Below are 12,965 nucleotides of genomic sequence, written 5' to 3' on the forward strand. Positions count from 1 at the left end.
ATCTTTACAACCTCCAGACATTCTTTTGATTCATTGTAATAACTAATTAAAAGGTATATAACTCCACTGCTAACACTAGTGAGGGGGCACTCTCTATCCCCCTTCTGATGTCTATGTCAGAAGCTTTCTCTGTCCCTTTTATACTTTAATAAAACTCTATTACACAAAAGCTCTGAGTGATGAAGCCTCATCTCTGGCCCCGAATTGAATTCTCCTCTGGAGGCCGAGAATCCCGGTATCTTTCGTGGTTCAGCAACAACCTTTCATTAGCATTGCTGATTAATAAAAATTTCCAGCTAAGATAAAAACTCATGTGTGTTGGGAGTTTCCCAAAACCCCAGGTTTGATGATTGACTTGGGGGACTCACAGGACTCAGCTTATTGCCATACTCATGGCTAAGATTTATTACAGCAAGAGGACAGAAAGCAAAATCAGCAGTGGGAGAAGGAAGGGAAAGGTCCAAGAGAAGCACCAAGTGTCCTGTCTAGTGGAGTCGACTTGATTCCTCCAGCAATGAGTTGTGCCGACTCACTGTGTGAAATGCTGTCGGGGAAGCTCAGTAGAGACTCAGTGCCCGAAGGTTTCTGACTGGAAGCTGATGATGTAGGCACAGCGTGTACCAAAATTCCAGACTCACAGAAGGAAGGCAGACCCTCAGCATAAAGCACGTTGTTTGTACAAATCGTTCGGCCACTTCTATCAGTTAGGGTGATGGTTGCTCTTCCCAAAATCCAAATTCTAGATGCCAGCCAAGGGCTAGCCTTGAATGCAGGCTCAGGCTTGCAGTGTTAACTGTTTTCTGTACACCAGGCCTGTTCACTTTTTTCTAGTAGAAGACTATTTTTTAGCAGTCTTGAGAAAATGATGACAAAGAGGTAAGGAATAGATTCAAATTTTCTACTGGCCTTTATTTTCTCTCAGGTTTTGTTGCAACATTTTGTTGTTTAGTCACTCAGCCATGCCTGACTCTTTTGCAACCCCATGGACTATAGCCCACCAGGTTCCTCTGTCCGTGGGATTCTCCAGGCAAGAATAGTGGAGTGGGTTGCCTTGCATACACTAGAGCCAGAGCCTTTTAACAGCTTTAATCATTTATGATAGTATGTGATTGGTTAAATTTTTATTTGCTTGGAATTGACAGGTTCTTTGGTGCAGTTACCTTGTGGCCACCTGGTCATTCCTCACTGGAGACTTTACCATCTGGCTCAGTGTCTCCCTCTCCGCCCCTGGTGCTCCTGCTATCTTGGGTGACTTTAATGGTGTTATAAAGATAACCGCTCTTTCCCTCCCCTTTATTCCAGCCACCCATGCACACACTTAGATCCTAGGTTTGTTATTTGAAACTGTTCTACATCTAAAGTGCCATTAGGAAGCAGTTAGATAGAACTAGCCAGCTACTCCTCTGTCTTCAATCTGCTCACTGTTTCTTCAGTGAGCTCAGTGCTCACTGTTGGATCCTGAGTCCCCTGACCTGTCAATTTCCCAGCAGCCCCTTCTTGTTCCCCTTCTCTTATCACCTTAGAGCAATGATCATCACTTTGGTTATGCTCCTGCCTGAGCTGCAGACTTCCTTTCACCTGTCACTTGTCAAGCTCAGCCCAGGTAGATCGACCATTTGCTTTCTTGGTGCCTGAACCCCTACGTCTGATGGATGCTGGAGAAAAACCTCATGGCAGCATGTATCCCACACAGAAATTTTACTCTTCGTCTTCTCACTGAGTATGTTAAGCCCTTTATGAATTTCCCACGTCTCCCCACAAGCCCCAGCTCTTCGTGGATGACCCCTCCCCTTTTTTTTAAATTTCACAAACCGAATGGAAGCCCCCTGACGACAGAAGTTCCTCAGCTCTTCTCTCAGTCTACAAACACTGCGGTACCCAGGTCAGTCGCTTCCTCCTCCCTCCTGTTCTAGCAGAGGAAGCATCTGGTTCTTTAATCGCGCTCTTGTGCACTGTGGTTTGGCTCCTGTGTCCTCTGCTTTCTCAAGGACCTAACATTATTGTGATTATCCTTTCTCTTCTGTATCCTCCCTCTCTCCCTCTCAACTGGGTCTTTCTGATTGGTATTTACATGTCACCTATCTTTAATTTCACTAATGCCCTCCGTTTCACTAAGCCTCCTCTAGCTTGCTTCACAAATAGGAGGTGACTTTGCTCTCTGTCTGTTTCACCTCCAAATCACTTCTTACATTCTAATTTGGCTCTGTCTCCACCACTCAGCGAATTCAGTGGACAGTCTCTGCTGACTCTTAAGTAGCACTTGACGCTGTTCACCATGTTCATTCCTCCTGTTTGCGTCTGCGATGCCAGAGTCTGCTCATTTTCCTCCCAGTTCTTTGGTTCTGTTCTTGTGTCACCTTTGCCTGTGGACTTAGAGCTCCTCCACCCCCAATCCTTGGAGTCAGTGGTATTGTTGGCCGTTCTCTAGTTTCACATGGCCATTTTTGAATCATTTTCATGCAGAACTCCTTCCATATTTGTTTCATTCTGCAGTTATAATACCTTCTATCCATTGGCAGTGATATACCTTCTACTGATTTCTAGTCACTTCTGCTTCTCCATTGAGAACCTTGGCATTTGATTGCTTCTCCTTTGTTCACCTATGCTCTCCGCATTCTTTTGTTTTTGTCACCTTATTAAAGTCTCCTAGGTACCACATTCTTTGACCTCTTCAGTTCCAACAGCCTTCATCCCTACCTTCCTTTAGTAAATTACTCTATGAACAAAGACCTTTGGTTTATCATCTGGGTGGATGCCCATCTGTGCTGCTGCAAACTCAGATAAACCTCTTCCCCCTGCTCCCCCCAACTACTTCTGATCCCTCTTGCTTGGCCATTCTTCCTCAATATCCTTTTTTTTTTTTTTTTTTTTTTTTTAGTATTTATTTTCTGTTGCTGCTGGAACAAAGTACCGCTAGCTTAGTGGCTTAAAACAACACAAATGTATTATTGTATAGTTCTGGGGCTCAAAGTCTCACTGAGCTAAACTCAAGGTGCCGTCAGGGCTGGATTCTCCTCGTGGCTCCAAGAGGGAATGTTTCCCTCCTTTTTCAGCTTCTACAGGCTTCCTGCCTTCTTGGACTCCTGGCCCCTTCCCTTCACTCATCATTTCTCCTACTACTGACTCTGATCCCCATGGCTCCCTCTTATAAGGATCCTTATGATGACATTGAGCCCACTTGGATAATCCAGGATAATTTCCCCATCTCAGTATCCTTAATGTCGGCAAAGTCCTTTTTATCACGTAAGGAAGCATATTCACAGGTTCCTGCGATTAGGATGTGGTCAAGCTCGGGAGGTGGGGCATTGTTCTGCCTCCCACTCCTGCTCTGGACTTGGTTCTGTCAACCACTCTCTACCTCCTAGTCCCCCTGCTCCACGTTAGGTCCTCTACAAATTACCCTACCCATGGTGGTCACATCAAGTCACCTGAGTTCCTGCCTGAAAACCGTCTAAGGAAGGCCTTTCTTTTACACTCAGATGGGAGGTTTAGCATAAAAACAAACTCCCTCCTCTGGCCATCAAAGGCCATCTATAGCCTGACCTCCGTCTCATCTCTAATTTCATGCTAGACAGGGCTCCTTCACCTTCTTCTGGCCACAGTGGTCATCATGTCTGGTCCCTGAAACACACAGGGCTTGTATTCACCCCAGGATCTTTGTGTTTGTTCTTTCTGCCTAGGATCCTCTGTTCCCAGATTGTCACGTGACTTTTTCCTTCCTATGACTGCTGACTCAGCTCAGATGTTGCCTTTTCATAGTGGCTTTCCCTGCCCCACCAGTCTGAGCCAGCTACCTGGCTGGTGATGACACCTGACTCCGTGTGATATTTCTCCTGAATAAGTAACCACTGTCTGGTTTCTTGTTTATGTTTGTCTTCTCCCTGAATCTAAGCTCCATGAGGGCAGAGGATTTGGTGTGCTTTCTTCATTGCTGTGCTCCAGGATCCTAGAACAGTGCCTGGAACTTTAATAGGGACTTGCATACTGAATGAATGTTGAATATTGTGAATGATTGTTAAATATGTCTATTTCCTCTTTATTTGCATATTAGTAAAATACAAGCTTTATGAGGAGTGATAGTTGCTCTTAGTCACTGTAGCTAGTGCCTAGAACCATGCTTGATCCCTCAGTTCAGTTCAGCCACTTAGTCGTGTCCGACTCTTTGCGACGGCATGAATCACAGCACGGCAGGCCTCCCTGTCCATCATCAACTCCCGGAGTTCACTCAAACTCATGCCCATCGAGTTGGTGATCCCATCCAGACATCTCATCCTCTGTTGTCCCCTTCTCCTCCTGCCCCCAATCCCTCCCAGCATCAAAGTCTGGGAGCAGTGAGTCAACTCTTCACATGAGGTGGCCAAAGTACTGGAGTTTCAGCTTTAGCATCAGTCCTTCCAAAGAACACCCAACACTGATCTCCTTTAAAATGGACTGGTTGGATCTCCTTGCAGTCTGAGGGACTTTCAAGAGTCTTCTCCAACACCACAGTTCAAAAGCATCAATTCTTTGGCTCTCAGCTTTCTTCACAGTCCAACTCTCACATCCATACATGACCACTGGAAAAACCATAGCCTTGATTAGATGGACCTTTGTTGGCAAAGTAATGTCTCTGCTTTTGAATATGCTAATTAGGTTGGTCATAACTTTTCTTCCAAGGAGTAAGCGTCTTTTAATTTCATGGCTGCAGTCACGATCTGCAGTGATTTTGGAGCCCCAAAAAATAAGAGTCTGACACTGTTTCCCTATCTATTTCCACTGTTTCACTATCTATGAAGTGATGGGACCAGATGCCATGATCTTCATTTTCTGAATGTTGAGTTTTAAGCCAACTTTTTCACTCTCCTCTTTGACTTTCATCAAGAGGCTTTTGAGTTTCTCTTCACTTTCTGCCATAAGGGTGATGTCATCTGCACATCAGCTTGTACTTCTTCCAGCCTAGCATTTCTCATGATGTGCTCTGAATATAAGTTAAATAAGCAGGGTGACAATATACAGCCTTGATGTACTCCTTGCTGCTGCTGCTAAGTCGCTTCAGTCGTGTCTGACTCTGTGTGACCCCATAGACGGCAGCCCACCAGGCTCCCCTGTCCCTGGGATTCTCCAGGCAAGAACACTGGAGTGGGTTGCCATTTCCTTCTCCAATGCATAAAAGTGAAAAGTGAAAATGAAGTCGCTCATTCGTGTCTGACTCTTCACGACCCCATGGACTGCAGCCTACCAGGCTCCTCCATCCATGGGATTTTCCAGGCAAGAGTACTGGAGTGGGGTACCATTGCCTTCTCTGGATGTACTCCTTACTAGGTGCTTAATAAATATTTTTTGAATGTTGAATGAATGCTTGCATGAATGAATGAAGTCATTGACTTTGGCCTCCAGCCAGGTGCCATGATAAGATCTTGTTCACCATCTTGCCTACTGGATATTACCTAAGCCTCTCCCCTGCCAGCACCTTCTACTTCTTTGCCCTGGGAAATCCACCCCTTGACTTTCAGTCCTGATCACCCTGTTCCCTGTGTGATTCTGGTTCATCCCTTCTCTCTTCCTTGTAAGTATCTGACCAAACAGTTTTCATTTCTTGTATTTAAAGGGCTCTAATTGTAAATAAACTTCTGTCTTACATTTCCCTGGAGAAGGAAATGGCATTTCCTACTCCAGTATTCTTGCCTGGAGAATCCCATAGACGGAGGAGCCTGGTAGGCTACAGTCCATGGGGTTGCAAAGAGTCGGACACGACTGAGCGACTTCACTTTCTTACATTTCACCCTATGTATACATTTTTTTTTGTCTGCTTGATCCCTTACTGTAAGCTCCTGAAGAATCTTATTTTAAATTTCTAAAACCGATGACAGTACCTGCTTATATTGTATATTAGTATTATATGCCTAATAAATGTTTCTATTATGAAGTACTGGTTTTAGTCCCATAACAGCTTTGTGAAACTTTCTGTATATGAGTATTTTCCTCATTTTATAAATGTAGAAACTGAAGGTGAAGGTTAGTAAGAGATTTTTTTCCCTCCAAAGTCTCCTTTTGAGTAAATGACAGAGGTGGGAGGTTGCCCTGAGGCTTTTGTCCTATTCAGCAATGTTACTACTGCCCTCAAATTGAAATGTTGTTGTTGAGCCATGAAAGATGCTGGAATTCTTGGCCTCTGGAGGAGAGGAATTCAATCTGGGGCCAGTGACAAGGTTTAATCACTCAGAGCTTTTGTGTAATAAAGTTTTATTAAGGAATAAATGAGATAGAAAGCTTCTGACATAGGCATCAGAAGAGGGCAGAAAGAGTGCCCCCCTGCTAGTCTTTAGCCAGTTGTTATATTGCTGCTAGCAGTCTGCTAATTAGAGAAAGGAAATGTCTCAGAACTCAGAGACTGGCACCAGGCCCCTCACCTACAACATGCATTTTGAAATTACACTGGCACAAGGTGAGTTGTCCTGGGCCATAAAATGATTGACATAAATCTTGAAGAAAGGCAGGTATCCAAGCAAATACAGTCTCATTAACACAGCATAAGAGAACATTTGCATGAGTTTGTCAAGTCCTTCTGAGTCTTAGGCAGAACAGACTGGAAGACAGAGTCTAGGGTAAAAGCATAGTCCATTAACATAGCTTAAGGCAAACATTTCCCTAAGAAAAACGCATTGGTTCTCTCAAGGTTTGAGAAAAGTTAAGCTCAGATGGAACCAGGTGTCCTCATGACAACACAGAATTTTAAGAGAAACCTCTTTTAAAATTTGTATAGAGAAGGGGAAAATATCTAACACTTGTTTGTTTCCTCAAATCTTTGTATATCAATTATCTTTTCTTCCTCTATTGAGGAATTCAGTACTTTTCCACTTTATAGCTTTTAATAGAAGGTAAATCCGCCTGCCAGTGCAGGAGATGCGGGTTCAACCCCTGGGTCAGGAAGACCCTCCCGAATGGGAGAAGTATTAATCAATTCCCAAGTGGGCCTGTCACAGCCCCAAGCCCACTCCCCTTACTGTGTCCTCTTATCAAGTTTGCATCTCAGGAACTCACTCTTTTTTTCTTGTGGTTTGCCTGCAATTAAAGAGTTTATGCAGATCTGCTCTGGTCTTTGGGAGGCGTGTATCTAACTCATTGCTTTCCCTTTCCTTCTCACTATGGAGGCCTAATTGGTTTCTCAGGTGGTTCAGTGGTAAAGGATCCGTCTGCTGCTGCAGGAGATGCAGATTCAATTCCTCCGTTGGGAAGATCCCCTATAGGAGGAAATGGCCACCCACTCCAGTATTCCTGCTTGAAGAATTCCATGGACAGAGGAGCCTGGTGGTCTATAGTTCATGGGGTCGCAAAGACTCAAACATGACTGAGAATGCACACAGGCATGGAGGCCTAATTACATTAATACCACTTAACATTTATGCTAGTGCTGTTAGGCAGCAGATATTTGACCCAAGCCACTTTCTGAGAGCAACAAAACATGTTTCCTCAATGGTGTCCTCAGAGGGACCTTTGGCAATCATGGTGTTTTAACCAAGAAAAATCTTGAGCTGAAAAGTGGCTTCCACTCTTGGGAATCAGAGTCACAAATCCTATATTTCTTACACTGAGCTGTTATCAGTTCAGTCGCTCAGTTGTGTCCAACTCTTTGCAACCCCATGAATCGCAGCACACCAGGCCTCCCTGTCCATCACCAACTCCCGGAGTTCACTCAAACTCACGTCCATCGAGTCGGTGATGCCATCCAGCCATCTCGTCCTCTGTCATCCCCTTCTCCTCCTGCCTCCAGTCCCTCCCAGCATCAGAGTCTTTTCCAATGAGTCAACTCTTTGCATGAGGTGGCCAAAGTACTGGAGTTTCAGCTTTAGCATCAGTCCTTCCAAAGAACACCTAGGACTGATTTTCTTTAGGATTGACTGATTGGATCTCCTTGCAGTCCAAGGGACTCTCAAGAGTCTCCTCCAACACCACAGTTCAAAAGCATCAATTCTTTGGTGCTCAGCTTTCTTCACAGTCCAACTCTCACATCCATACATGACCACTGGAAAAACCATAGCCTTGACTAGACAGACGGACCTTTGTTGGCAAAGTAATGTCTCTGCTTTTGAAAATGCTATCTAAGTTGGTCATAACTTTCCTTCCAAGGAGTAAGCATCTTTAAATTTCATGGCTGCAGTCACCATCTGTAGTGATTTTGGAGCCCCAAAAAATAGTCTCCACTGTTTTCCTGTCTATTTGCCATGAAGTGACGGGACCAGATGCCATGATCTTCGTTTTCTGAATGTTGAGCTTTAAGCCAACTTTTTCACTCTCCTCTTTCACTTTCATCAAGAGGCTTTTGAGTTCCTCTTCACTTTCTCCCATAAGGGTGGTGTCATCTGCATATCTGAGGTTATTGATATTTCTCCCGGTAATCTTGATTCCAGGTTGTGGTTCTTCCAGCCCAGCGTTTCTCATGATGTACTCTGCATAGAAGTTAAATAAGCAGGCTGACAATATATAGCCTTGACGTACTCCTTTTCCTATTTGGAACCAGTCTGTTGTTCCATGTCCAGTTCTAACTGTTGCATCCTGGCCTGCATATAGATTTCTCAAGAGGCAGGTCAGGTGGTCTGGTATTGCCATTCCTTTCAGAATTTTCCACAGTTTGTTGTGATCCACACAGTCAAAGGCTTTGGCATAGTCAATAAAGCAGAAATAGATGTTTTTTTTTTCTGGAACTCTCTTGTTTTTTCCATGATCCAGCAGATGTTGGCAATTTGAATCTGGTTCCTCTGCCTTTTCTAAAACCAGCTTGAACATCTGTTATAGATCTCTGTAATGTTCCAGAATGTCCAGTGCATCTCATGAAGCCCTTGTATGTAAGAGAAGAAGAAAGATGAAATCAGGCATGTTCAAGGTGGTATGGCTGTAAATTGGTACCGCCATGGAAAACAGTATAGAGGTTCCTCAAAAAAAATAAAAATAGAATCACACTTCTACTCTTGGGTATAGATCCAAAGGAAGTGAAAACATTAATTTAAAAAGCTCTGTGCACCCCAGAGTTCTTAATGACATTATTTACAATTGCCAAGATGTGGAAGTAACTTAATGGTCCATTGACAGATGGGTGAAAAAGATGTGGTATACACAGACACATACATATAATAGAATACTATTCAGCCATAGAAAGAATGAAATTATGCCTTTTGCAACAACATGAGTGGACCCAGAGTGTATTATGCTTAGTGAAACAGAGAAAGACCAACACTGTATGTTATCATATGTGCAATCTGAAAAATAAATGAATATAACAAAACAGAAACAGACTCACAGATACAGAGATCAAGAGTATTATCTGTGGGGAAAGGGAAGATAGGAAGGGCAAGATAGGGGTAGGGATTAAGAGGTATGAAACAACTGTATAAAATAAGCTACAAGGATATATTGTACAGCATAAGGAATATAGCCATTATTTTATAATAAGTTTAGAGTATAATCCATTAAATTATTGAGTAACTATTGTACACCTGAAGCTAATATATTGTAAGTCAACTATAGTTTAATTTTTTATAAAGTGAATAGATTGAGTCCAATATAAAGAGGAAGGTCAAAACTCAAAAAAAAAAAAAAAAAAAAGAAGAAGATGCAGCAAATGCCTGCTTCTCTTAGGTTATTAGGCCAAGGTGGTTGCGATAGTAATCTACAGGTAACTATTTAGATTTTGGATACCTTCGGAAAGTAGAGTTAACCTTCCATGACATCGTGCTAATTGTTTCTGTTGTCTGTATTTTCTCCTTTTTCAGTTTCGCTATTCAAATTGGCTCGATAGGTTGTGTATGGTGCTGGGGACTTTGGCTGCCATCATCCACGGAGCTGGACTCCCCCTCATGATGCTAGTGTTTGGAGACATGACGGATAGCTTTGCAGGTGCTGGAAATCTCGGGAACATAACTCTTTCAAACATAAGTAATACAAGTAAGTGTTATTTGTGGTATTGATTTTTTTAAAAGCTTGATGAAAAATCATTGACTCACAGTGAAGTTTGTGGAGTCCTCACTAAGTATGCATGAGTGTGTTTAGTGCTGTGGGAGATGGAGGGGTCTGGCTATAGCTCATATTTGTAATGAATTTGAGAAGATGATGTTCACAATCATTAGAACATACAGTGGAAGTGCTGGTAGATATAGATAGGAAAAGAGAGAGCTCTATGAAGTCAGAAATATCCCAGGCAGTTTAGGAAAAGGTATTGGAACCTAATCTGGCATTTGAATATTAAGTAGGAATCAGTTACGCAGTTCCCTGACATATTGATTATGGGTACAGGAGACAGGAATCCAAGATGATTCTAAGGTTTTTAGTCTGAGAAACTGCATAAGCTGGATGCAGTTACTATCAGTTGAGATGAGGAAGATAGAGGGAGATCAGTTTTGGCAATAGATACCAGGAATTTAATTTTGGGCGTCGTCACAGGTTGGGCTTTTTGGAAACATGGAAATGGAGAAATGGGGACAAGAGAAGCTGTCTGTGTGTTTAGGATGGGAGAATGACAGCTGGTTTGTATGCTGATAGAAATTATCCAACATAGAAGAGAAAGTGATGCTTTGGGAGAGACGGAGAGATTCGTTTGAGTGCTATCCTTGAGAAAGGAAGGAAAGTTATGCTTAAGAGGAAATACTTGCCTGAAGTACAGGCATGAATAGTTCACCAACAATAATGGGTGAGAAGACAGAGTATTTGAGTGTCAGTGCCCAAAGGTTGGAATACTTGGACATGAGGATTTGTAGAACTTGTCTTCTCAGTCAAATAGGAAGCAAGACATTTGGCTGATCAAGAAAGGAAACCTAAAATAAGTTCTGGGAATTCCCTGGCCATGTAGTGGTTAGGACTCCACACTCTGCTGAGGGCCCAGATTTAATCCTTGGTCAGGGAACTAAAATCTCCTAAACTGCGTGGCATGGCCAAAACAAGCTAAAACAAGTTTCTTAGAGTGAGAAAGTGAGTGGACTAGGGTGTCACACACTTTCACGTCCTTGAACTTGATTGAGGAGAAACTGGCTCGTAACTGTGAGCTCCCAAGTCACCTCTGGTCAAGTGTACATTGATTTCGACTAAACTGCACAAAGACTTACAGCCTGGTGTGCACTCAAGTCATGGAGACCTTGAAGAGGCCTGTTTGTGCACTCCAGGATTTAGTGACATAGATTTTGCAGGACCTTTAAGTCTCTGATGATTGCTATGAATCCCTTCCCCCAGAAATATGCACGTAGATATGCATGCGATTTGGGGGTCTTTATGGATCCTCTGATACCTGTCTGTGGATCCTAGGAACTGTTTTTGTGTGTGTGATCCTGAAGAGCACATTCTTTACCCTGCGGCAGGACTGCTTCAAATTATGTGAATGCCGGTAATGAGTTGGGCTAGAGAATCTTACTGTGTGTCTGAGCTCTGTAAAATTCTCATGTGTTTGTTAAGCCCCTTCAGAGGGAGTGGCCAGAAGATGCTGCACCACCTTTGGACTGGCACCTTTCTTCACAGCAGTCCCCAGAAGGAAATGCCTAGGGCTCTCTGTGTTCACTGGTTCCCGTGCATGCTGTTATTTAGCAATATTCTTTGTTCATTGGTTCCCATGCATGCTGTAATTTAGCAATATTCTCTGGAGTTGTTACCACCTTACAATGCAAGGATCCTTCAGTGCTCTGTGGTAGCTCAGCCGACTTTATATGTACATCTGGGACCCCTATTGATCTTACTCATTTTTTAATTCAGTCCAGACACACACTGATCTAACTGTGGGAGGTGTTCCACGAGCCACGCTGTGCACCTGCATGCACTCCATGGAGGGCCGGTGCTGAACCCAGCTGTGCTAGTCGGGAAATACTGGGCTGTTAACGCACCTGTTGAAGGTTGGCCCAGTCTGGGAAGAGTGGACTATCACATGGCTCTCTGCAGCTAACAGAGCTGAGCTCACATGGGCCACAGTAAACGCACCTTGAGCTGTGTGGATTGGTCTCTTTCAAATTTTATTTTTGTAAATGTTTTTGTAAGTCTATTTTATATAATGTTGAAAGGTTATTTTCCATTTCCAGTTATTTTAAAATACTGACTGTAGTCCTGGTGCTGTACAGTTCATCCCTTGTAGCCCGTCTTACACCCAGCAGTTTTGTACCTTCCCCTCCCAGCCCTATGCTGCCCCTCCGCTGCTCTCCCCCTCTCCACTGCTGACCACTAGTTTGTTCTTTGTATCTGTGAGTCTGCGTCTCTTTCATTATGTTCACTAGTTTGTTGGGTTTTGTTTTAGATTCCACGTGTAATGGGTAATATCATACAGTATTTGTCTTTGTTTTTGAGTTATTTCACTTAGCATAATGCCGAAGAAGTTCACCCATGTTGCTGCCAGTGCCAAAATTTTGTTCTCTTTTGTGGCTCAGTAGTAATCTATTGTGTATGTATATATACACCACGTCTACTTTATCCATTTTTCTGTCAGTGGACACTTAGGTGGCTTCCATATCTTGGGCAGCTGCAAGTAATGCTGCTGTGAGCATTGGGATGTGTGTTCAACTGGTCTTTTTTTTAAAACTGCATTAACATTTACATACATTTTATCTCGATCACAGAAAAATTACTTGGCCCTTACTTTCATGAGAAAATAATCGATCTCTTTAAGTAGGAGTACTAACCATTACTGTGTCTTGGCTTTGCCTGGTCCATATTTACATGTGAGATGGACAGTAACCTGACTTGTTCCCCAGTAGCATATATAAGTTCTCAAAATGGTCCAGCTGTGGAGACTTGCTCCTCCTCGGCACGCATCTTCATAGATGTTCGGATCACAGAGTTTCCACTTGGGGATGTAGTTCATATTGCATTCCTTGCCAGCCCTTCCGGTTCAGCTCCCTCTTCCAATCTTGGGGAAAGTTAGAGGAATATTTGGACATTTTGTCTCTGTTTCTGCTACCTTCTTAAGAGATACTGTATCCAGTAGTTAAAAGGCTGGCTCTGGAGTGTAGGACTGCCTGGCT

General features: G+C 43.2%; 1 protein-coding gene across 4 annotated transcripts in view; it reads left to right on the forward strand.

Annotated features, from left to right (window-relative positions):
• ABCB1 (ATP-binding cassette, sub-family B (MDR/TAP), member 1) overlaps positions 1 to 12,965 on the forward strand; it is a 101,642-nt gene that overhangs the window by 8,280 nt on the left and 80,397 nt on the right. For all 4 annotated transcript variants that reach the window (XM_042248304.2, XM_042248303.2, XM_042248305.1 and 1 more), the window contains 1 exon segment: positions 9,747 to 9,918. In XM_042248304.2, the coding sequence (XP_042104238.1) occupies positions 9,747 to 9,918 (172 nt within the window).

The sequence above is a fragment of the Ovis aries genome, chromosome 4, assembly GCF_016772045.2.
Source record: "Ovis aries strain OAR_USU_Benz2616 breed Rambouillet chromosome 4, ARS-UI_Ramb_v3.0, whole genome shotgun sequence".
Taxonomy (NCBI): Eukaryota; Metazoa; Chordata; class Mammalia; order Artiodactyla; family Bovidae; genus Ovis; species Ovis aries.